At 40.6% G+C, this 26464-nt stretch overlaps 1 protein-coding gene across 1 annotated transcript; it reads left to right on the top strand.

Moving 5' to 3' along the window:
• Nucleotides 1-9852: 9852 nt before the first annotated feature.
• Nucleotides 9853-24811, top strand: eif2b5 (eukaryotic translation initiation factor 2B, subunit 5 epsilon). Its single transcript, XM_022665470.2, has 16 exons — nt 9853-10068; nt 11539-11663; nt 12005-12190; nt 13415-13592; nt 13724-13804; nt 15517-15594; nt 17081-17393; nt 18163-18308; nt 19166-19310; nt 19453-19554; nt 21033-21146; nt 21342-21432; nt 22131-22254; nt 22906-23031; nt 23131-23241; nt 24482-24811. Exons 1-16 carry the CDS (start codon nt 9856-9858, stop codon nt 24542-24544), a joined length of 2196 nt encoding a protein of 731 aa, XP_022521191.1. The 5' UTR covers nt 9853-9855; the 3' UTR covers nt 24545-24811.
• The last annotated feature ends 1653 nt before the right edge of the window (nt 24812-26464 follow it).

Raw genomic sequence — 26464 nt, 5'->3', positions numbered from 1 at the left:
TGTAATCAGACCTGTGATCAGACCTGTGATCAGACCTGTGATCAGACCTGTAATCAGACCTGTGATCAGACCTGTGATCAGACCTGTGATCAGACCTGTAATCAGACCTGTGATCAGACCTGTAATCAGACCTGTGATCAGACCTGTGATCAGACCTGTAATCAGACCTGTAATCAGACTTGTGATTAGAAATTTTATTAGACATGTGATCAGACCCATATTGAGACCTGAAGACCAGGCATGAGATCAGACATGTAATGAGACTGTTTATCAAAAATGTATTTAGAGCTGTAGTAAGACTGTTTATCAGACTTGTGATCAAAAAAATAATCAGACATGTAATCGGACCTGAAATCAGAACTTTTGTTAGACATGTGATCAGACCTGTTATCAAACCTGAAATGAGCGCGTTTATCAGAGATGTGATCAGACCTGAAATGAGAACGTTTATCAGACCTGTAATCAGACCTGTGATCAGAACTAAAGTGAGACTGTTTATCAGACATGTGATCAGACCTGTTAATCAGATCTGTGATTAGACCTGTAGTGAGAACATTTATCAGACCTGTAATCAGACCTGTAATCAGACCTGTGATCAGAACTGAAGTAAGACTGTTTATAAGGCATGTAATCAGACCTATGATTATACCTGTAGGGAGAAAGTTTATCAGACATGTGATCAGACCTGTGATCAGACCTGTAAAGGACTGTTTATCAGACATTTGATCAGATCTGTAATCAGAACTAAGATCTGACATGTAATCAGACCTGTAATCAGAATTGTTGTCAGATCTGTGATTAGACTTGTAGTGAGACTGTTTATTAGACGTTATCAGACCTGTAATCAGATCTTTTATCAGACATGTGATCAGACCTGTAATCAGAATTTTTGTCTGACCGGTAGTGAGACGGTTTATCAGACGTGATCAGATCTATCATCAGAAATGTGATCAGACTTTTATTGAGATCGTTTATCAGACATGTGACCAGACCTGTATTGAGAGTGTAATCAGACCTGTAATCAGACTGGTAGTCAGACCTATTACCTCCTGTAGTCTGAGTGTATTTTTAAATATTTAAAAGGTGCTCGTTCCACATTAATCACACTCAGCACTGTTTATACAACTTTGTTGTGTCTGATTCACCCAGCTGGGTTACCTAGGTAAAATGGGTGAGGTGGGTGTGGTTTAAGTGGATGTGGTGGGTGTGGCTTAAGTGGGCGTGGTGGGTGTGGCCGTAATGTTCTGTGTGAGAGAGCTGGACGATATAGAAAAATCTGATTTACCCAGTTTTCCTTCTACTTTCAGATGATGTCACACCGCTAACGCTAATGTTGCTAACAAACACTAGAATCAAAAGTTACAATTTTTGTCCTCTCAAATCTCATTAATTTGTTTGTTAAAATAAATGATCTAATCTATAAACAATAAACAGAAATTGAGTATGAGATTAGATAAAATCACTGAATACTGTATTAACATAAAATTAGAATTAGAGAATTTCTGCTTTTATTGCTTTTAGGGACCAAAATGTATTAGTTAAGCACACTGCAATAAGACTGCCAATAAAACACAATATATATATATATATTTCCCTTACTGCCCAATTAAAAGGCTCTCAGATGCAAATATTTTGGGTAGTGCACCTCTGGTGAGAGATGCCTCTACAATCCAATCAAATAAAATTTTGGAATTGGAACATTTATGGGACCAGCTGAATTAAAGCCAAGCACAAACCTACCTTCAGCTGCATGCTCGCTATAAACCGTAGCTAGAAATGTTATAAAATATACAGAATTAATATCAAAAATACATATTTAGTATTCATTTCAAATCAGATCATCCGATCATGTTAGATCAGAAAGTTTACAAGGTTTACATCCAGTTAAAACCCTTTCTTGCCAAAATAAATAGTGATAGTTTCCACCGTCACCTACAGATATTCGTAGAACTGTGGCAGCTGCGTTAGCCATCTGCGCTAAGCTAATTTTTGAATGGAAAGCTGAGGAAATCTGCGGATTAAGGTGAAGTCAGAGTGTTAAAGCAGCATTATATATGTAGCATTTCTACCTGCTGTGTCTGTTAGCATAGTAACTCATACCCATTCCAAGTCCAGCTATTAGCATTGCGGCTAACCTGAGAAAACCTGATGAACCCAGCAACTTGTAAATCTAATTCTGATGCAGTCAGCTTTTAGCATTGTCGCTAACTTGCTTCAAAACTGCCAATTGTGGCTGCTGTGTCTGTTAGCATAGTGACTCATACCCTTTCCTAATCCAGCTATTAGCATTGCGGCTAATTTAAGAAAACCTGATGAGCCCAGGAGCTGTGTCTGTTAGCATTGTGGATCTAATCCTGATAAGGTCAGCTTTTAGCATTGTCTCTAACCTGCTTCAAAACTGCCAATCATTGGTGCTGTGGTAGCACTGTGGCTCCAAACTGCAACCGTATAACGTATGAGTCATTACACAGCTTGTCCAAGAATGTGCGTGTAAAGCGTGTTTTTTTTTTTGTATAGGCTAGTTTTAGCTTTGGGTTCTCGTAAACACCTGGCTGTGTTGTGAACGTAGCTCCACATACTCGCTCACTTGCTTTGTGTAAATAGCAGTTATTTAAAATTTAACGTTACATTAATGTTGCTGAGTGCTGCACTGCCCCCTAGCATTTCAGTGTGTACTGCACATTATGTTAATTTCTAAAGAGCGCTCGCAACCAACGTGCCAAATATGACGAGGATACGCAAGTCAGTAATCACGCGTACGTGAACGTTAGTTAGCAGCTAGCATATCTTTAGCCCTATTGGTGGTTTAAAGCGTGAATTACTCTTTCAGAATTTGTTTATCACTCTAACAGAGAACGTTATAAGAACGTTTAGAAACGTTTTGAAAAGGTTCCAGGAAGGTTAGCCTGTAACGTTACAGAAATAATGTTCCAGAACAGTTCTAAAAAAACGTGTAACACAATTATGGGTTTCATCACAAGGTTATTAGAACGTGTCTCACATAACCTTTCTAGCTTTACGAATACTAATGTTATGAAAACTTCAAATTTAACATTCAAAAAACTAAAAATTAAAACATTAACGCAAGTGACATTACCAGAATAACGTTTTAAAAACGTTAGAAAATCTAGAAAACTTGACAGATCGAACTTTCTGAGAACGTTAATTGTAACATTCAGAAAACGTTCTACTAAACAAAAATTATCGCCTGGGATCTCACTTTACAGTCATGATTATTTTGATTATAGGTAAAAAAAAAAAAAATCTCGTCATGATTTATCGCTATGTTGACACGGTGGCTTAGTGGCTTAGCATATCTTCAGACCTATTGGTGGTTTAAAGCGTGAATTACTCCTCCAGACTGTAGGGGGAGCCCAGGAGCAAGAAATCACATTTCTTACGTAATGCTGCTTTAACTGACCAGACTGTAATTTGTATCGTAATCACTAAATGTAGCAATATAATAAAATCACGATGCTGGTGTTTCCTTCGTATCGTCCAGCTCTAAAGATCACGGCAACTCGAGTTTACAAACTTTATAGTCTTCCAGAATTATTACTCCTGCCTTTCACTCGTGGTGCAGTGATGGATACACACCTGTATCTTACACACATCACCGCAACACTGTGCGCACACACACACACACACACACACACACACACACACACACTCCTACGCATTGCTGCCAGATTTCCAGAAGCTCCGAAGCTTCGGCCTTTGCACAATCGATCACACACTGTTTTATATATATTCTCTGTTTTTTTATGTAAATGTGCCATTTTTTAAAAAGATCAGACTGAAATTAGACGTTTAAACTGAGGCGGAACTGTTCTGAAGCTACCTCGAGTTCACAACATTCAAAACAAGTCTAATAAACGTTAGAAACATTTTTTATTATTGTTAATAAAACTTTATAATTTTAGTGCAAAGGCCCGGCGGCTGCCGAACACTCTTATACACACTGAGGTGTTCCTATTCTAATGGCAAGTCATAAACACACAACCAGCGTTATAACAGACGGAGGGGCAGATTTACTGATGTTGCGACGACACAAACCTTATTCCAGCGTTACGACGAGTCTGGAATAAGGTCAAAAGGTCAGCTGCAAATATATTTAGCTCTTTTATATCTGTATTTATTAAAATTACATCTCGACAAACAATCAAAAATCTGTTTTAAATGTATTTTAATGCTTTAAAACCTATAATGGGGACATAGCATCTATGTAGTTCCCACTTTTGAATGCCGGAACGCAGCTACTACAGTATGTAACAAGTCATGTTACTGTAAAATCCAGTAATATAACTGATATCACCACCTCAGTACACATATATCTCTTATGTACTGCTGAAGCGAAGCCAGACAAAATCCAGAAATCAGGTTAAATATGAGTAAACAATCTCAACTAAAGTTATATATACTGTACTTCTGTGAGCAACAAGAGCAGTTGGCAATACTTCGCAAAGACGTTTTATTTATATTAGTTTAAAATCCTGTAATATTACTAATATCACCACCTCAGACCACATACTTCTCTCACGCACTGCAAAAACCAAGCTAAAACAAACCCAGAAAACAGGTTAAACCCGAGTAAACAATCTCAGTAAAGTTATATATATACTTCTGTATTCAGAAGAGCAAGAGCAGTTGGCAATACTTTGCAAAGACGTTAAAATACAAGGTAATAGTTATTCTCTTCAGATCTGTGCAACACTGCATAATCATAATAAGTTTTATTTATTTTGGTGTAAAATCCTGTAATATTACTCTAATATTACCACCTCAGTACAAATGCTCCACCCACTTTAGGGAGTTTTACACCAGCACTATTTGGTTTGGTTAAATCTGACTCTGGTTGGTTTGTACTCTTAGTGCGGTTCGATTGAACAGGTGTGAAAACAGTAATCGTAATCGGATGCAGATCAAAACGAACTCTGGATCGGTTCTCTTGTGGTGAGAACATGATCTGGTCTCGATCCGACCCAGATATTAAATATACTCCTTTTATTACAGCTAAACTGCTGATAAGGTGCAGTTTAATCTGATATATTAGCCAGATAACGCTAATTACCACAGCTATGAACAAATGCTGTGTCTGCTGCTCCATGCTGTTTACACACATGGTCTGTGCTGCATTCACTGCTCACGGTCACACGACTATCATTAAAAAACACTGAGTTTAAAAGCACCGACGCACATTTTCAGCATTCTGTGTTAAAACAGATAAATAGATATACACGCTGGAGCACAGAATCTTCACTTTCTTGCTCCTGCGCCAGACAGCTCTGACCAATCAGAGGAGACAATGTGCTTGCGTGGTTTATTGGTGCGTATTTTGGTGCGTTTAGATTTGTGCCTGTGTGAAACCAAACCAAACAGAGGGAGAAACCGAAGCTCCAAACAAACAAATTCATCAACTGATCCGGATCAAAGAAACTTTCACAACTACAGGTGATCTTTCTGGATCTCTCAGCTTGTCCACAAGGGGGCGTTCAAAGCGTGACTTGTATTTACTGCAGTGGAGTAAAAGACTTGTACTGAATTGCACTCCTCACCTGTAGGGGGAGCCCAGGAGCTAAAATACCAAATCCCACATAATACTGCCGCTTCCTAAAGTATGAATCCACATATAATTAGACTATCTGCAGCAAGCAAGGAAATCATCAAGATTTGAAAGTTTTTTTTTTCACAAACAAATCTCTTATGTTAACAAAATGTTAGAGAAAGAATGTATGTAAAATTGTGTGTAGATACAAAATTTAGTAATTTCACTAATTTATTAGCACCACTATGTGAAAACTGATACGTTGTGCTCTCACGGCTTTGGGGCTCCCCCTACAGGTGGGGAATTTAATTCACTTTTTGCTCCACTGCAGTAAATACACATCATGTGGTTACTTTCGCACTAAAACCACTAAAACTACAACTCCCATCATTCAAGCAGACTTGTATGCTGTCAGCATGCATAATCGTTTTCCCAATCATGAACAGTTCATCTGCTCTGCATCACCTGAGTACTAATTCTATACAGCTGTTACTCGTTAGCTTTGTTTGTTTGTTTAAATACTCTTGTGTATTTTGATAACTTTGCAAAGTATTGCCAACTATTCATCACCTTTCATACCTAGTGCTTAATCTAACAGTTTACTCGTGTATGACGTTGACTTTTTTTTTAAACATATAAAACTTGTAAAGGTGGTTGAGTTATATAGTTCAGTAGAAGTGTTCTGATCCAGCAGAGTGGAAATGACCAAGACGCTACTCTCCCCCCGTTACAATATGTGTAAATAAATTAATATCAATAACTACAATCAAACAGTGACTAAATTCCTCTGATCTGTGGAAAATAGATTTACGGCTGTTTTAGTAAATCTGCCCCAAAAGTCAATATATTCACATCAATCCAGTTACAGTATTTAAGCATCCAGTTTTTATAGGTTGAGATGTTTAATCCTGATCAGTGTGCTGTTCTGTATATCCAGCCCTGTATCTCCTGCATGCGCTGAGTTTAGGACCGTACTGATTGGTGGGGGTACTACACGCACCCTCTGATTGGTGAAGGGGCTGTTAAGGTGGAACTGCTCTGTATCTGATGGTACACTGTATGTATGTAGAACTGCTGTAAATATTCCTGCTGATATTTAACCTGCTACCATGAGCCGCACCGTCCAGGTAAACTGGCGCTCTGCCGTTAGAGAACATGATGGAGATTCACTGTTTTGGAATTAAAGACATTTGTTAAGGATCATTCTGCTGGTGTGTTGTTTTGGGTTTACAGTGCTCGTTCTGAGTTAATTTGTTTTGTGTGTGTTTTTATAAAAAGAATGTTTTAATGCCTGCAGAGAACCAGTACCACCACTCTAAAAAATAATGTAAAATAAAAGGATAATTTATACTTTTAAATAACATTTAAAATAACATTCCAGACTAAAGCCAGCAAACTTCACATGAACTAGTATTATTTTTTTCTCCAATTAAACTTAGGGAGTAGGGTGCAAGATATGGTATAGGGAGTAGGGAATAGGGAGTAGGGTATAGGGTATAGGGAGTAGGGTGTGGGATATGATATAGGTAGTAGAGAGTAGGGAATAGGGAGTAGGGTATAGGGTATAGGGAGTAGGGTATAGGGAGTAGGGTGTGAGATATGATATAGGGAGTAGAGAGTAGGGTATAGTGAGTATGGTATGAAGAGTATGCTATAGGGAGTAGGGTATAGGGAGTATGGTATGAAGAGTATGCTATAGGGAGTAGGGTATAGGGAGTATGGTATGAAGAGTATGCTATAGGGAGTATGGTATGAAGAGTATGCTATAGGGAGTATGGTATGAAGAGTATGCTATAGGGAGTAGGGTATAGGGAGTATGGTATGAAGAGTATGCTATATGGAGTATGGTATGAAGAGTATGCTATAGGGAGTAGGATATAGGGAGTATGGTATGAAGAGTATGCTATAGGGAGTATGGTATAGGGAGTAGGGTATAGGGAGTATGGTATGAAGAGTATGCTATAGGGAGTAGGATATAGGGAGTATGGTATGAAGAGTATGCTATAGGGAGTAGATTATGATTATGGGAGTAAGGTGTGAGATATGGATAGGGAGTAGAGTATAGGGAGTAGGGTATATAGAGTATGCTATAGAGAGTAGATTATAATTATAGGGAGTAAGGTTTGACTTAGGGAATAGAGTAGAGGGAATATGAAATAAGGAGTATGGTAAAGGGAGTAAGTTATAATTATAGGAAAGTGTTGCCTCGTGCACATATATGGATTTTATGGGCACATATTTAAAAAAAACTGTTTTTTTTAACACTCTGCTTCACATATAATATATTGTATAAATTTAAAGGCAGCATATGGAATAGGAAGTAGGTCATAGAGAGTAGGGTATAGGTAGTAATTTATAGGGAGTAATTTAAAGGGAATCGGGTATAGGGAGTAGGACACAGGGAGCATGGTATATGTATTAGATTATAGGGAGTATATTATAGGCAGTAGGTTATGGGAAGTAGGGTATAGGGAATAGGATATAGGGAATAGGGAGTAGGTTCTAGGGAATCAGTTATAGGGAACTTAAATGGAGTAGAGTAAGAGAAGTAGGATATAGGGTGTAGGGAGTAACTTTATGATATAGAGAATATGGTAATAGGGAGCATGGTATAGGTATTACATTATAGGTGGTAGGGTATAGGGAGTAATTTAAAGTCAGTAGGGTACAGAGAGTATGTTATAGGGAGTATATAATTGGCAGTATGTTATAAGGAGTAGGGTATAGGGTATACAGAGTATTTTAAGTGGAGTGTGTTAAAGGGTGTAGGTTATAGGGAGGAAGGTATATGGAGTATATTCAGTGGCGGACTTAGCAATTTGGGGGCTCAAGGCGAATTTAGCTTGGGGGCCCATCAATAAAAAAATATTTAAAATGAATAAAAAATAATTAATATAAAATAAAAACTCATTTAAAACACAATCAAAAGCTATCTAATAGTGCGCAGAATAATATCAGTTTCAGTTAGTTTCAGTTTCAAATAATTGAAACAGCTCCCCAAAACCTCAACCTATACTTTATACTTTACAGGTCCTCACTCATCTTAATTTATTTAACTAAACTGAGTTTTCAAATTATTTCTAGCCTCGCGCTGAATTCAGCTCCGCGCTGCGGAAGAGAGAGCGAGAGAGAGCGCGAGAGAGAGCGCGAGAGAGAGCGCGCGGGCAGCGCAGTGCGGCGCGGCGCATTTTGCCTGATTTCTCTTGTTTAAATATCAATAAATATGTGAATTTAATATTTTTTTACTACCATATATTTTACTTCACTTGATAGGATCTTATTTATTATTTTTTTAAAATGCAATGCCGCGCGTGCTTTCCATGTGACTGACGCTAAACTGTTTGATGCAGCTGTTATATTATATTATGTTATATCAATACCATTTTAACGTTTTTCGTTTCTATGTTTTGAAATTCGTTAGATTCTATTTTTGTCAACATTTTGGGTTTTATTTTCGTTTGTTATTTTTCTAATAAAAATAATAGAATTTACATAATTTAAAGTAAGTCAATTACTTTTACTAGTTACATTTATAGTGGGGTAACTCCGTTAGTAACTAGTAAAGTTTAGCCTCTTTTTTCTTTTTTCGCTCACATCCCACTTGTACACTTAATTTCACCTTAATTCCGTCTTTCACAAGCAGCAGTTCGCGGTTCACCGGCATGACCACATGGCATGGATGGAATATTCCATTTTAACGCGAAAGAGAGGGGGTGTGGACAGAATCTGTATTTCTTTGTAATTTATTGTGTTGTCTTTGTTTCCATTTTAAACACACAAGAATCACCATTTATGAATCACTATCTGTGAATTACTGTCCAAAGGGCCCCAATTACCAGCTGTAGGCCAATGGGAATTTGCAGCTAAGTATGGGGCCCCTACAGTGGGCTGCAGTGGGAGGGGCCCAAGGCAGTTGCCTAGCAATGCCTCTATGCAAAGACCGCCTCTGAGTATATTATAAGGATTAGGGTATAGTTAGTAATTAAAAAGGGAGTAGGCTATAGGCAGTATGTTATAGGGAATAGGGTATAGGGAGTATTTTAAATAAAGTGTGTTAAAGGGAGTAGTTTATAGGGAGTAGTGTATAGGGAGTAAATTAAATGGAGTATAGTATATAGAGTGTGTTATATGTATAGGGAGTAATTAATAGGGAGTAGTGTATAGGGAGTAAATTAAATGGAGTATGGTATATAGAGAGTGTTATATTTATAGGGAGTATGGTATAGGGAGTGTGTAATATTTATAGGGAGTATGGTAGAGGGAGTAGGGAACAGGGAGTAGTGTATAGGGTATAGGCAGTATGGCTCTGAATGAGACGCCCCCTAGTCAGGTTCTCTCCGGGGCTCAGCGTGTGTTTTGGATCTCTGTGGCCGGGGTGGAGGGTGAGGATGTCGGCTAAAGCGGGTAAGCAGCGCCGCGGCGGAGCGGAGCCGCAGGATGAGGAGCAGCTGCCGCTGCAGGCGGTTCTGGTGGCGGACAGCTTCAACCGCCGCTTCTTCCCCATCTCCAAGGACCAGCCGCGGGTAAACCCAGCTCTCAGCCCGGGGAGCGCAGCTCTACCGCCCGCCTGCCCTCCGCGCGGGTACCGGCTAGCTTAGCGCGTTAGCTTAGCATAGTTTTTACAGTCATTTTTCCTTATAAAGGGTAACAGGCTAGCTTATCTTAGCATGTTACCTTAGCTTAGTTTTTACAATCATTTTGCCTTATGTTTTGGTATCAGGTTAGCATAGCTTAGCTTAGCATAGTTTTTACCCTCATGTTCCCATATGTACAGTGACAGTTTAGCTTAGCTTAGCTGTAGCTGTAGAATGTTTACCTCATTCAAACTCACGTAAACTTTGACATTATTAAGACTTTATAACTCTTTAAATACTGTTTTAAGCATGTCATTAATGTTATAATAAAGATTAAACTCATTAAATGTGATATATTAGTTTAATACAGAGTCTATTAGCTAAATATGAGTCCAGAATTGCATCAGATAATAAAACACTGTATTATTATTATCATAACTGTAACATATTGTCAGGATTTTATTAGTATACCATTATGGTATTATTAAGTACTATAGGGAATGCGTGTTGATGTGTATAAAACGTTTATTAAAATACAGGTTAAATGATGTGTTTACATGATTCTGGATATATAACTTAGTGTGTTTATGTGCTGGGCTGCAGTCACTGCATGTGGATTACAGTCATTAATATACAGCACTGAACAGTAAATGTAATTAGTTACTGTACTTAAGTATTTTTCTGTGTATTTGTAATTTATTGAAGTAATTTCATATTCATAACTACATTTCAAACTCCGATATCTTGCAGGGTGTACAGTAATCCACTATAGGGGTGTATATGTTGCGTTACGCTGCTTTACATTGCGTTATGTTACTTTATGTTAAGTTGTGTTACGTTATGTTGTGTTATGTTGCTTTATGTTGAGCTATATTACGTTACGTTGCTTTCCATTGTGTTCTGTTATGTTGTGTTACGTTATGTTGTGTTACGTTATGTTGTGTTACGTTATGTTGCGTTACTTTATGTTGCGTTACGTTACGTTACATTATGTTGTGTTACATTATGTTGTGTTACATTATGTTGTGTTACATTATGTTGCGTTACGTTATGTTGCGTTACTTTATGTTGCGTTACGTTACATTATGTTGTGTTACATTATGTTGTGTTACATTATGTTGCGTTACGTTATGTTGCGTTACGTTATGTTGCGTTACTTTATGTTGCGTTACGTTATGTTACGTTACGTTGCATTGCGTAATGTTTAGTTATATTAAGGCAGAGACTGGAATTAGCTGTTGAGGTACAACATGGACTGGAACAGGATCCTGCAGGAAGCAAAGATGAAGAATAATTGTTGATTATTCAACTTATCGAAATAAAGTTGGTCAGATTATTCGAGTACCCGAGTACTGATTAGTTGCAGCAGTTGTTTTTTCCAGCCTCTCTGACTCTGTTCTTCTCCACCTCTTCTTTCAGGCTCTGCTGCCTCTGGCCAACGTCTCCATGATCGACTACACTCTGGAGTTCCTGACGTCCACAGGAGTTCAGGAGACATTCGTCTTCTGCTGCTGGATGTCCAACAAGATCAAAGACCATTTACTGTGAGACACTTTACTGTTCTTACCCTTCACTGTTAATCAGGAGGGCTGTGAGAAAGTAAAATATCCATATTTTAGAGTATCGCAGAGTATTGATTTTTATTCTTTAGATGTAAAGATTGGTGTCAGAAGTGGTTAATTTTGTGTTGTATTTAAGCTCCGCCCACTACATAGTAGTGTTGCGCTATGTTGTTAGATCCCACTGTTCTGATTGGATAAAAAAGTAGGCAGCACTTTCAGCAAAATTGTTGTAAAAAGATTGAATAAATGACACCGAACAAAATCCGACATTTTTTTAAATCCATTTGAAAATCTCACTTTCCATTTTACATTTTGCTCTACAGGAAGTCTAAGTGGTGTCGTCCCACGTCTCCGAACACGGTCCACATCATCACGTCGGACCTTTACCGCTCCCTGGGGGACGTCCTGCGGGACGTGGACGCTAAGTCTCTGGTCCGGTCGGATTTCGTGCTGGTGTACGGTGACGTGGTGTCCAACATCGACCTGTCCCACGCCCTGCAGGAGCACAGGTGAGCGGGACGGGGGGACGGGACGTAGAAGAAGTAGAGTGAGGTATAGAGAGAAGTTGATAGGTAGTAGGGTATAAGGAGTAGGGTACAGAGGGTACAGGAAGTAGGGTATAGTGAGTAAAGTATAGTAAGTAGGATATATGATGTAGAGTATAGGAAGTAGAGTAAAGTATAGAGGGAAGTTGATAGGAAGTAGGGTAGTGTAGGAAGTAGGGTATAAAGAGTAGGGTATAGGGAATGGTTTAAAGGGAATAGGGTATAGGGAGCATATTATAGGGAGCATATTATAGGAAGCATATTGTAATGGTCATATTATAGGGATTAGGGTATATGGAGTGTGGTATAGGAAGTATAGTATGCTATATAGAATAGGTTATAATGGGTAGGGTACAGGCAGTAGGGTACAGAGAATAGGGTACAGGGAGTAGTTAATAGGGAGTAGGGTGCAGAGAGTAGGGTACAGGGAGTAGTTTATAGGGAGTAGGGTGCAGAGAGTAGAGTAGGGCATATAGAGTAGTGTATAGAGAGTCAGATATAGGGAGTACATTATAGAGAGTAAGGTACAGGGATTAGTTTGTAGGGAGTAGGGTGTAGGAAGTAGAGTGAGGTATAGGGAACAGGGTATAGTGAGTAGTGTATAGGGAATATGGTGTAGGAAGTAGAGTAGGGTATAAGAAGTAGGTTACAGTGAGTAGTTTATATGTAGTGGGGTATAGGGAGGAGGTTATAGTGAATATGGTTTGGGGAGTACAGTAAGGGATAAGGAGTAGGGGATTTGAAATAGGGTATAGGAAGTAAAGTACAGGGGGTACATTATAGTGATTATACTGAGTAGTTTACAGGGAGTTAGGTATAAAAAGTAGGTTATAGGGAGTATGTTACAGTGAGTAGGGTATAGGGAGTAAGGTATAGAGAGTAGTGTATAGGGAGTATTTTATAGGGAGTATATAATAGTGATTATATTATAGGCAGTAGGGTATAGGAAGTAGAGTAGAGCATAGGGAGTAGGCAGTAGACAGTCAGATATAGAGAGTACATTATAGCGAGTAGTTTATAGGAAGTATATTGTAGTAGGGTATAGGGAGAAGAGTATAGGGAGTTTATTATAGGGAGTATATAATTGGGAGTAGGGTATAAGGAGTAATGTAGGAACTATAACCTACCCCTTAATTTTTCTCACAAAGAAAATGCTTTACAAGATAAACTCTATTGTGTGTGTTTCAGGGTGCGTCGAAAGCAGGATAAGAACGTGTCGGTGATGACCATGATCTTTAAAGAGTCATCACCGGGACACAGGACTCGCTGTGATGAAGATGACATCATCGTCGCTGTGGACAGCAAGAGCAAACGGGTTCTTCACTACCAGAGAACCCGCGGCCTGAAGAAGCTGCAGTTCCCCATGGTACACACTCACACTCACACACACACACACTTACTACACACTTACTCAGACTTTACTACACACTTACACTGTTTGATCTCATGCCTGTAAATAATTATGAATAAATGATCCGGATCTCCTTCTGGTTTCAGAACATCTTCCACAGCAGCAGTGATGAATTTGAGATCCGTCACGATCTTCTGGACTGTCACATCAGTATCTGTTCTCCACAGGTAGGAGCTCAGGTGGAGTTTGGGTGGAAGCTTCAGTAGCTTCTCCTAAAGAATTAATTGATAAGAGCTGGATAGGGATGCAAATTATCGATTAATTCGTTAATCATTAGTTGATTGATCTTATCGATCGACTTTCGATTAATTGATAAGCGGCGTTTTTACCTGAATTTTAGTGTTTCAATAGGGCCTTTAAAAATACCAGCTAAATAGTTAAAACACTGAGCTCAAAAAGTATATATTATATTATGATAATTATATTGTATTATATTATATTATATATTCCTCAATTAATTATGCATTAGGAAAAGAAAGCAGACTTTTTATGGTATAAGAAAATACATTCTTTAATTTAAAAAGAGAAATAAATTACTGGCTCAGTTTTTGCGTTTTTGTACCATTAGACATATTAAAAAAAAAAAAAAAAAGAATAGAAGAAATTAAATAGAGAGCCAAACAGATTATTATTGAGCCTATAGATTATGAAGAAACTGCATCTAGGCTATTAATTAGGAAATCCTCAACAATCCTCAATGCAATGAGATCCTGAAACCCTGTACCGTCAACTGTCTTGATTGGCATCAAATCTCTCTTGATCATGCTGCATATCCTCTCTGTAATGTCCTCCGCCCTTCTCTCATCACACGCTCGCGCTCTCAGTGAAACTGTGACGGCGTTCAAATGATAACTGAGTGAGCTAGTGGAACTGTTGTATTTCAATACCGCATTACACAGAGAACATTTGACTTCTTTGCCTAAATTAACACTGTTGAAATGGTCCCACACCGCACTTATTTTCGCCCGCTTCATTTGGTTTTCAACCCTGGTCTCTCGCGAGTCGTGTTCACCTCTCGTTCTCACGCTCTGTTCAAGTTACTACAGTAGCGCCCTCTAGCGATTAATCGCGAGTAATACATTTTGTTCGAGCAACCTCTTGATCGACAATTAATCTAAAGTCGATTAATCATTTGCATCCCTAGAGCTGGACAGTATATTGATATTTTATTGTATTGTATCGTAATAACTTTTCTTATTGTGTTAACAGCATGCTTTAATAAACATATGGAGTAAATCAACAGTACTTACAGAACATAGAACCAACTGTACATTTCATTATAAAGAGTGTAAAATATCCTGTTAAATCGGATGATAGTAATTTTAAAAGTGTGTCAAAATATTTCTTTTTAATACTGTGTGTTGTGGAAATCGGGAGATTACTGGTTAAAATCCCAGTCATGCAGCTTGCCATCAGCTGCCGAAGCCCCGAGACAGCACAGTACTCCTTGCTCTCTCTGGGTGGGTACAGTACAGGAGATGTCGCTCTTCTTTACCCTCATCACTCCTAGGGTGATGTGGATCAGCACAAGGCTGCGTCTGTGAGCTGATGTATCAGAACCGAGTCGCTGCACTTTCCTCTGAGTGTTAGCGCTGTGATGCTACTCGGCTATGCTACAGCATCAGCAGCAGCTCAAAAAGAGGCGGAGTCTGACTTCACATGTGTCGGAGGAGGCGTGTGCTAGTCTTCTTAACCCTCCTGGTGATAAAGGGCATCAAATATATGAAATTCTACGCCCAAATCTAATAGTGCGTGACTTTTATACTGTTCATATTGGAACTGGAAATGTATCGTATTGAAATTAAGAAATATATTGTGATATTGATTTTTGCCATATCGTCCTGAACTTATATTTACTGTATTTACGGTTGTTCCTCAGGTGGCTCAGCTCTTCACAGACAACTTCGACTACCAGACCAGGAATCACTTCGTTCGTGGGATTCTCGTCAACGAGGAGGTCAGAACATCACAGCACTGCTTTAAAGGAGAACTCTGGTGTAAAATGTACTTTTGTTGTAGTAAAACATGATAAAAGTTCTTATCTTTGATGAATAGCACACCTCCGTTCTCCCACAGCGTTCAGAGATCCAGAAATTATAACATTTTCTCCAACAAACACCCTTCAGACTGGGAGATACGGGACATAATTTACCCTGATAAATCACTTTTTACACCGTTATCCAGACACGCAGTTTACATCCTGTTTACATCATATAACGCTACTAGCTTCAGCTCCGAGTGCCACCATCACTGTACTGATAATAACATAGACATATATATATATACACACATAAACTCTGCATAGCGAAGCAGCCGGTGCCAGGAGGCAGACTATGTGTAATCTATGTATATATGTCTATGTTATTATCAGTACAGTGATGGTGGCGCTCGGAGCTGAAGCAAGCATTACAGGATGTAAACAGTGGTTTTTAATAAGCTTCTTCTGCACTTTTAAGTTATTAATGCCTCGTTTAAATGTCAAGACTCTCCAGATTCTAGTAAGGAGGTGTGGAGCTACTTTGAGCTGGATAACGGTGTAAAAAGTGATTTATCAGGGTAAATTATGCTCCGTATCTCCCAGTCTGAAGGGTGTTTGTTGGATAAACTGTTAAAATTTCTGGATCTCTGAACGCTGTGGGAGAACGGAGGGGTGCTACAAGTATTCATCAAGGATAAGAACTTTTTATCATGTTTTACTACAACAAAAGTACATTTCACACCAGAGTTCTCCTTTAATGTTTAGAAAGTTTTACAAAACATTTAAATAAAATCTTATTTAGTTATTTAATTGTTCCATTTGTGAATTATCCCAAATGTAATGAAATGGGCAGAAATAAGACCATATCCAGTATTTATAATTATAATGTAGCTGCTTTAGCTTTGTAGCTCCTTTTATATTTAAGTTGTGAAGTATCGTGAGATATTCAGACTCTCACTGGTCTGGATTAGGCATCTAATCCCGGTCTCTCACTGGTCTGGATTAGGGGTCTAATCCCGGTCCCTCACTGGTCTGGATTAGGGGTCTAATCCCAGTCCCTCACTGGTCTGGATTAGGGGTCTAATCCCGGTCTCTCACTGGTCTGGATTAGGGGTCTAATCCCGGTCCCTCACTGGTCTGGATTAGGGGTCTAATCCCGATCTCTCACTGGTCTGGATTAGGGGTCTAATCCCGGTCTCTCATTGGTCTGGATTAGGGGTCTAATCCCGGTCCCTCACTGGTCTGGATTAGGGGTCTAATCCCGATCTCTCACTGGTCTGGATTAGGGGTCTAATCCCGGTCTCTCATTGGTCTGGATTAGGGGTCTAATCCCGGTCCCTCACTGGTCTGGATTAGGGGTCTAATCCCGATCTCTCACTGGTCTGGATTAGGGGTCTAATCCCGATCTCTCACTGGTCTGGAGTAGGGGTCTAATCCCGGTCTGATCTCTCTGTGTTTGGTGCAGATTTTGGGGAATCAGATCCACATGTACGTGAGTAAGGACGGGTACGGGGCGCGGGTCTCTAATCTGCTGATGTACGACTCTGTGTCGTCGGATCTGATTCGCCGCTGGGTTTACCCCATCACCCCCGAGGCCAACTTCACCGACGCTGAGGGGCGGAGCTGCACACACTCCCGCCACAACGTGTACCGCGAGCCCGGCGTCAGCCTGGGACACGGCAGCCTGATGGAGGAGAACGTGCTGATTGGCTGGAACACCGTGATCGGCTCCAACTGCACCATCTCCAACACCGTCATCGGCGCCGACTGCGTCATCGGTACGTCACCGCGTCCCGTCACTTCTGCACTAAGCTGAGGGATATATGGGCAGGGTCTCCTGCATCCTGATCACACGGACAATTTGAACCAGATGCTGCCGGTCACCATCATTACCCCCCACTGCACTGTCCTCTCCACTGTCTGTACCGTAATCCTGGTACATGTAACAGTGTGGATGGAGAAACAGTGGACAGACAGACAGACAGAAGGACAGACATATAGACAGATGGGAAGAAAGGTAGACAGTAGGACAGACAGACATATATATGGACTGAAGTGTAGACAGGTAGGCAGACAGACAGACATATGGGAAGAAAGGCAGACAGACAGATATATGGGCAGGAAGATAGATAGATAGACAGACAGACAGACAGGTGATGCACACAGACATATTATGAACACAGACAGAGAGACTGATGGACAAGTACATAGATAGACAGATGCAGGCACTCAGGCTGACAGACAGGTAGAGAGATAGGTAGACAGAAAGATGGGTAAATAGATAGATGGATGACAGACAGATAGACGGGCGAAAAGATAGAGGACAGACAGACAGATAATAGTGATGGCAGCTGAATTACAGTATAAAGAGACATTATAATACATTAGCAGGTTGTGGTGTATTACACAGTGCATATTGTGTATTAACAGTAGGTACTCACAAGATAACACCTGACAATATATACAGGCGTTTGCTTCTGGTTCTGGTTCTGAGGTGGTCTGTGTTCTGATTAGATGTCCTGTGTTCTGATTGGCTGTGCTGTGCAGGAGACGGGGTGGTGCTGGACCGGGCGTATATATGGAACGGTGTGCGTATCGGTAACGGTGTGACGGTGAGACAGTCGCTGATCTGTGACGGGGTGGAGGTGAAGCACGGCGTCACGCTGAAGGAGCGCTGCGTTCTCGCCTACAACGTAAGAACCTGCAGATCACCAGATTACCAAACACACCTACATCACGTTCACTGAGTAACCAAACAGTGTGGATGGAGGAATAGTAGACAGACAGGCAGAAAGGTAGACCGAAGGACAAAGAGACGATGCACAAAGACAGACAGGCAGGCAGACTTATGAGTTAAAAGGTAGACAGACAGACAGGTAGACATATGGGCTGAAAGGTAGACCGACTGACAGGCAGACAGAAGGACAGACATAGATAGACAGGCAGAAAGGTAGACAAAAGGACAGACAGATGATGTACAAAGACAGACAGGTAGACAGACAGACAGACAGACATATGGGCTGAAACGTAGACAAACAGACAGACAGACAGACATATGGGAAAAAAATAGATAGACAGACATATAGACAGACAGTCAGAAAAATACTCAAAAGGAGAGACAGGCAGAAAAGAAGACAGAAGGTCAGACAGATGAAGCACAGCCAGACAGACATATGGGGAAAAAAAACTAGACAGACAGAAGGACAAAGGTACAGACAGGCAGACAGAAAAGTAGGCAGAAGGACAGACAGATGATGCACAAACAGACAGACAAACATATGGGAAGAAACGTAGACAGACAAAAAAGACAGAAAGGTAGAGAAAAGTATAGACAGATGATACAGACAGACAGACTGATAGACAGACATATGGGCTGAAAGGAAGACAGACAGACAGAAGGACAGACATGGACAGATATGTAGACAGAAGGACAAACAGACGATGCACACAGACAGACAGATAGAGACATATGGGCTGAAATGTAGATAGACAGAGACATATGAGAACAAAGGTAGACAGAGAGACAGATTAACGCTGATCTGGTGTTCAGGTGTCTGTGGGTCCGAGCGTCTGTCTGTCTGAGGGCACGGTGGTCTCCATGCATCACCCGGACGAGCAGGAGGACGAGGACGAGGACGAGTTTCTGAGTGATGATAACGATACCGCTCTGAATAAAGACAAGAGTAAACAGAAAGGTAAAATCACTCAGTCATCCAGACCAGAGCGCTAATAAACATGGTGATGGTAGATCCACTGTCTGTAGGAATATTATTATATTTATATTTATGGAAATAATTTATATTTTTTATGATTTTTATTGTTTATTTTATATTTTAGCGTTTAATCCAGCAGAGGTTGGGTCTGAGGGGCGGGGCTACCTGTGGAAGGCCAGCAGCCTGGACGATACCGAGGACGACGAGTGTCCACTGTGTATCTGGGGTAAAACACACACACACACACACACACACACACACTCACACTCACAGTAAAGTTTCAGGTATGAATCAGCATGAACTGATTATGAGTTAAAGTGTGAATCAATTAGGAATAATTTATTCATTACTGTTGAATCATGATTAACAGTATTTAGAACACACTATGAATCACATGAATTCAATTCATACCTGATTCACTCTTCATTTATACCACATGCGTAACTAATACACACTTTTTATAATGGTTATGCATATTTAATTAGGAGTGAAAAGATTAATACCTGATACATAACCAATACTTCATTACTGAACCGATGAATCACTTACTAGTGAACTGATTCACACCTGATACATAAATCACATAGAAGTGATTCATTACTGAGAGTGACCTGATTCCTACTGGATACATAATACAGTAATACAATTTTCATCTATAAATAAGTCATTCATCCATTCATTCATTCATACCTTATACATAACTAATACATAGAGCTTACATTAAAGTTTCTTTGATTTTACCAAATTAAAAACCTCTGGAATATAATCAAGAGGAAGATGGATGATCACAAACCATCAAACCACCAAACTGAACTGCTTAAATTTCTGCACCAGGAGTAAAGCAGCATAAAGTTATCCAAAAGCAGTGTGTAAGACTGGTGGAGGAGAACAAGATGCCAAGATGCATGAAATTAAAACTGTGATTAAAAACCAACCAGGATTATTCCACCAAATATTGATTATTTCTGAACTCTTAAAATCTCTTTATGAATATGAATTAGTTTTTTCTTTGTATTATTTGAGGTCTGAAAGTTCTGCATCTTTTTTGTTATTTCACAAACTCATAGCTAACTCGTCCCCAACCCATCTCCAACTCCTTACCAACTCCACAAACTCCCTGACTCATCCACAACTCGTCACCTTATCCCAAACTCATCCCCAACTCCCAGACTCATCCCAAACTCATCCCCAACTCCCAGACTCATCCCAAACTCATCCCCGACTCCCAGACTTATCCCAAACTCATCCCCAACTCCCAGACTCATCCCAAACTCATCCCCAACTCATCCCCAACTCCCAGACTCATCCCAAACTCATCCCCGACTCCCAGACTCATCCCAAACTCATCCCCAACTCCCAGACTCATCCCAAACTCATCCCCGACTCCCAGACTCATCCCAAACTCATCCCGACTCCCAGACTTATCCCAAACTCATCCCCGACTCCCAGACTTATCCCAAACTCATCCCCGACTCCCAGACTTATCCCAAACTCATCCCCGACTCCCAGACTTATCCCAAACTCATCCCCAACTCCCAAACTCATCCCCAACTCCCAGACTCATCCCAAACTCATCCCCGACTCCCAGACTCATCCCAAATTCATCCCCAACTCCCAGACTAGAGAAACTGATTTGAGAGTTGAATCGCTGTTCAGATGTTTAGATGTTCTGATGTTCTGAATTATGCGCTGATGTGTTGGTAGGGGAGGAGCTAATGTCTGACACCGACAGCGACAGTGGAAGTGACATCAGTGGCGGATCACATGACCCAGAGGGACCCTCGGGCTCGCCGATGGAAGACCCGGACGACCTTAAAGGTACCAGAAACATCTACATCTGAATCAAGTTGAGCCAAAGTAAGCCAAAACATTAAGACCAGGCTCAGTTGAATGCGGGAATAAGGTAGATTATGTAGCTGCAGGAGCTGCAGTGTATTAGGAGAGGTGGTTGTAATGTTGTGGCTGGTTGTTGTGGAGCTGCAGTGTAAGAGATGGGGATGTTGTGGGTCTCAGTGTTTCAGGTGGAGGTGCAGGGAACTCTGCAGAGGGGTCTGGAGGAGAACATCGGCTGTGATAATCTGGTGCTGGAGATTAACTCACTCAAGTATGTCCATCATCATCACCATCATCTTCATCATCGCTTTAATCACACATCTCTCACAAACTAAACTCTACAGATTCACCAGTGATCTATCAGATTATGAAGGAACACATAATGAATCATGTAGTAACTTAAAAACAGTGTTAAACAAACCTAAATACTCTGTGAAGTATTTAGATACTCTTATCTGAGGAGCTGTTTGTTAACTTGTGGTTTCTGAGGCTGAAAACTCTAATTAACTCATCCTGTACAACAGAGGAAACTCTCACTCCTCCTTTCCTGATGAGTGCCAGTTTCATCATTGTAACATTTTTGATAGTCTTTGTAGTGACTGCGCTTGCAAGTTCTTGAAATTCTTCTTCTCAGATTGACTGACCTTCATTTTTTTCTTTATCTAGTTGAGTAGTAATTCATTACAAAAGAAACCAGTAGTAAATAAAGTGAATAAAAGTATTTATTAGCAAATCGTTTGCTTGCAGTAATTGAATTGATCCTGCATCAGGTGCACTGATCACCTGAACTGTTCCAAATGCTTTCAGTCCACAGCAGAAATAAAGAGATTAGCCTCATTGGAGACACCATAGCACAGACAAGCTCTTTATGTGCATTTGCACGCCTGTGTCAGCAATAGGCGCAGATTAAATAATTTTGTGTGTATGTGTGTGTGTATGTGTGTGTGTGTGTGTGTGTGTGTGTGTTAGGTATGCGTATAACATCACGCTGAAGGAGGTGATGCAGGTTCTGACCCGGGTGGTTCTGGAGTTTCCCTTCCAGCAGAACGGATCTCAGATCAGCCCAGCCCAGTACTCCGCCCTGCTGCTCCCGGTCAGTAATTACATATATATGTATATATCATTATTAAATAAATATATACAATAATATCTGCTCCCAGAAGGAGGAAGTGTGGGACTGTAAAAAGTAGTGTGTAACGCTGCAACATGCCATACATCTACAGAGCTGTAGAGGTTCCTAAGGTTTCTCCTGTGATAATCCATCATTATCGCAAAACACCCCAAAAAAATAGTGATGAGTGTTATCTGTATTTAGTCTGTGTAAATGTGTGTAATCTGGATTTAATCTGTGTTAAGTCTCTGTAAATATGTGTAATCTGTGGGTAATCTTTGAAAAGGTGTGTAATCTTTGTGTAATCTGTGTTTAGTCTCTGTAATCTGTGCGTAATCTGTGTTTAATATGTATGTAATCTGTGTAAATGTGTTTAATCTGAGTATAATCTGTGTAATGTGTATAATCTGTGTGTAATCTGTGTAATCTGTGTGTAATCTGTGTATAATCTGTGTGTAATCTGTGTGTAATGTGCATAATATGTGTGTAATCTGTGTCTAGTCTCTGTAATGTGTGTAATCTGTGTGTAATCTGTATGCAATCTGTGTAAATGTGTTTAATCTGTGTATAATCTGTGTAATGTGTGTAATCGGTGTTTAGTCTCTGTAATAAGTGTGTAATCTGTGTGTTTAGCTGCTGAAGCGCTTTGCTCCGGTGTTTAAGAACTACGTGAAGCGAGAGCAGGATCAGATGGACTGTCTGCTCTCTCTGGAGGAGGTGTTCCTGGAGCACGACTCTCAGTGGCCTGCACTGGTCAAGGTCAGATTTACTCTACGTAAACTACATGTAAACGTTGTGTAAACGCTGTGATATATTGCGGTATGTATCTAACCCGTGGGTTCTGGGATTACTCTGCAGGTTCTGATGAGCGTGTACGAGTTGGAGATTCTGGAGGAGGACACCATCATGCGCTGGTTCTCCCAGAAGAACACCACAGATAAGGGTCAGCAGCTGCGTAAGAACCAGGGGGTGAGTACTGATCATTTAAACACTGCTGACATAGACCTGCACGTGCAGAATAGAACTGTGTTCTCTGGAATAATAGAGCTCAATATAATACTTTAGGACACAGGGATGAGTTGGGGATAAATATGGGATGAGTCATGGAGTTGGGGATGAGTTTAGGAATTGGGGATGACTCTGGGATGGGTTTGAGAGTTGGGGATGGGTTTGTGGAGTTGAGAGATGGGGTGGGGATGAGATGGGGAGTTGAGGATGAGTCAGGGAATTGGAGAGGAGTTGCAGATGAGTAGGGGAGTTGGGGACGAGTTTGTGGAGTTGGGGATGAGTTGGGGAGGAGTCTGGGAAGATTTGCTGATGGGATGGAGATGAGTCTGGAAATTGGGGATGAGTTTGGGATGAGTCTGGGAGTTGGGGATGAGTTTGGGATAAGGTGACGAGTTGTGGATGAGTCAGGGAGTTTGTGGAGTTGGTAAGTAGTTGGAGATGGGTTGGGGACGAGTTAGCTATGAGTTTGTGGAGTTGGGGAGGAGTCTGGGAAGATTTGCTGATGAGTTGGAGATGAGTCTGGAAATTGGGGATGAGTTTGGGATGAGTCTGGGAGTTGGGGATGAGTCTGGGAGTTGGGATGAGTTGAGTTGTAGATGAGTCAGGGAGGTGGGGATGAGTTTGGGATGAGTCTGGGAGTTGGGGATGAGTTTGGGATAAGGTGACGAGTTGTGGATGAGTCAGGGAGTTTGTGGAGTTGGTAAGGAGTTGGAGATGGGTTGGGGACGAGTTAGCTATGAGTTTGTGGAGTTGGGGAGGAGTCTGGGAAGATTTGCTGATGAGTTGGAGATGAGTCTGGAAATTGGAAATAAATTTGGGATGAGTCTGGTAGTTGGGTATGAGTCTGGGAGTTGGGATGAGTTGAGTTGTAGATGAGTCAGGGAGGTGGGGATGAGTTTGTGGAGGTGAAGAGTTGGGGATGAGTTTGTGGAGGTGGGTAATTGGGGATGAGTTTGTAGAGTTGGGGATGAACCTGCATACTATAAGTTGTGAGGTGTTATCACTCACAAGATAACACCTCACAACTTATAGTATGCAGGTGTGGGCTTCCCTAACCTTCTTCCCCGAGATAACACACACTCCATTATCAGTTTACCCACTGTACTGCTGTGCTGTGACTTTTTATATTATTGCAATCGATTTTATCGTGTTTTTATTGTATTTTATTATATTTTTAATGGCCTTTTTTGATGTTTTTCAGCTGCTGAAGTTCATCCAGTGGCTGGAGGAGGCTGAGGAGTCTTCAGAAGGGGACGAGGAGTGAAGATCAGAGGGGTGTCGTCATCTTTTTCACCAGGGCTTCTCGTGATCGGACACAATCAGACTCAATCTGACCTTAAACTGACCTTAATCAGACTAAAGGACCTGTTTGGACTTTATTTCTTGGTTTTTCAGACTTTATTTCAGCAGAATCCTGTGGACTCGACCTTCTGACCCACGCCGAGTTTGAGATGAAGTAAAGTGTAACGTGTGGCGATGTTTTGCTGCTTGATGGATGTAAAACATATTTAAAAGAATTGAACACAGGAAAGATCTGGTGTGTTGTTTCTTATTGCGCGTCGGTCTGCGGGTTTCGGTTCTGATCCGTGACTTGTGTTTTATATGAGCATAAATATACTGTAATGTGGACGATATAGTTATGTTCCCTTATGTTCTATAGACCAGGGGCGTGGCCTGGCCTGGGCTTACAGGGCTTTAGCCCCGAATGATTTTCTAGTAGCTCCGAATCGTTTCACTCAGCTTAGCTGTATTATTAATGAGGAGACAGACCACTGTCCGCTGTGAATGGAAAACCTCTTAACACCAATCACGGAGCCAGTTCAGTTAATGGTTAAAGCTTCGCCTTTCAGGAGAAACAGCCAATCAGCTTGCTGGTTTTGCGTAGCGCTGTGGGCTATTAGGAAAACCGCTGGGTTTATTTATTTGTGGGAACGTGTCTTTGCCAGCACCCCTATTGGAGACATGGTGTTACTGCACTGTGTTAAAAGGATTCAGCGCCTCCCAGTGGTGTATAATGACATTGAATTTGTCCTGTATGGGCATCCATACTCTGATTACATTAGGAAAACATGGCGACATCCTTGTTCACCTAGAATTAGGCTCCCTAAGTAGTGTACAACATAAAACAAATCGAGAAAATAACCATCACACTACAAAGAGGTGCACTTTTCACCCAGTTTTTTACGCACAGAATTACAACATTGTTAGCGATACTAAAATAATGTTTTATGACGGGTATTTTTGTAAGAACTAAGTTTAAATGTTCGACTAAGGTAGAGAGGGAAAGGAAACTGCACAATAGGCGGAACTGACCGAAAATAGGGGACCACACGCTAGCTTGTTTTGACACGGTGAATGTGCAGGCTATAGTACAATATTCTCACATCTGAGCTGTAAAAGAGTTAGCGCTTTTTATGGTTAGCGGCTAATGCTAATACTGCTGGAGAACTAAACTGAATCTCCTGTATAACTCTGTACTTCAGTAGAGTGGCTTTACTGCTCCTTAATACCTGACTGATAGAATTCATACATAAGGAGCACCGGATTATAAGGAGCTCTGATGATTTTTAGAAAAATTAAAGAATATTAAGTGCAGCTTATAGTGCGAAAAATACGGTAAATGTCTCAGACTGCCCTCATTGAGTTTAGAGTACAGCATAAAGAACCAGAAGCCTCAGGTTACAGAACTAGAGCTCAGATCTGATTACTGTTTTTATTGCTAAGACCAACTGAAGCTATTGCGCTCCAACTGCACTTTAACCCCCAAGCTGTGGGATTTGATTGCATTCAGCCATACAGGGGCATCACAGAAGGTCATTACTGATTTTAGCGGTTTAGCTATGATCACTTTGACGATGTGTGAACTTGCAGCAGCGTTTCCTTTCATTTCTACTTAAAATTTGGGAAACTAAAACCACCTGAAACCACCAGATACCAACTGATACCTGAAACTGAGGCCGCTTTGATCTTTCTGGGAAAAAAGCCAAAATGTAGCAACTGTTCCCACGCTACAACTCTACTACTCTTTATTCCACACCTCTACTCTTTAGTGATAAAACTCCTGCATCCGGACTGCAGTTGTAAAAACAGGAGGATCAGTAAGTTTTAAGGCTTTTTTTCTCGGTCACATGACATCATCATGGCGTTCAGTAGCTCCTCCATTTCCACTCACTGTTGTGTTTTT

This window comes from Astyanax mexicanus, chromosome 8, assembly GCF_023375975.1.
Source record: "Astyanax mexicanus isolate ESR-SI-001 chromosome 8, AstMex3_surface, whole genome shotgun sequence".
NCBI classification, from domain to species: Eukaryota; Metazoa; Chordata; class Actinopteri; order Characiformes; family Acestrorhamphidae; genus Astyanax; species Astyanax mexicanus.
The sequence above is the reverse complement of the archived record's forward strand: the minus strand, read 5'-3'. Positions and strand labels throughout refer to the sequence as shown.

Coding starts and splice junctions, on each gene's coding strand:
- eif2b5 (XM_022665470.2), top strand. CDS start 9,856: ATGAGACGCCCCCTAGTCAGGTTCTCTCCGGGGCTCAGCGTGTGTTTT. Junction 10,069..11,538: donor TCTCCAAGGACCAGCCGCGG/GTAAACCCAGCT, acceptor CTCTTCTTTCAG/GCTCTGCTGCCTCTGGCCAA. Junction 21,147..21,341: donor AGACCCGGACGACCTTAAAG/GTACCAGAAACA, acceptor TGTGGGTCTCAG/TGTTTCAGGTGGAGGTGCAG.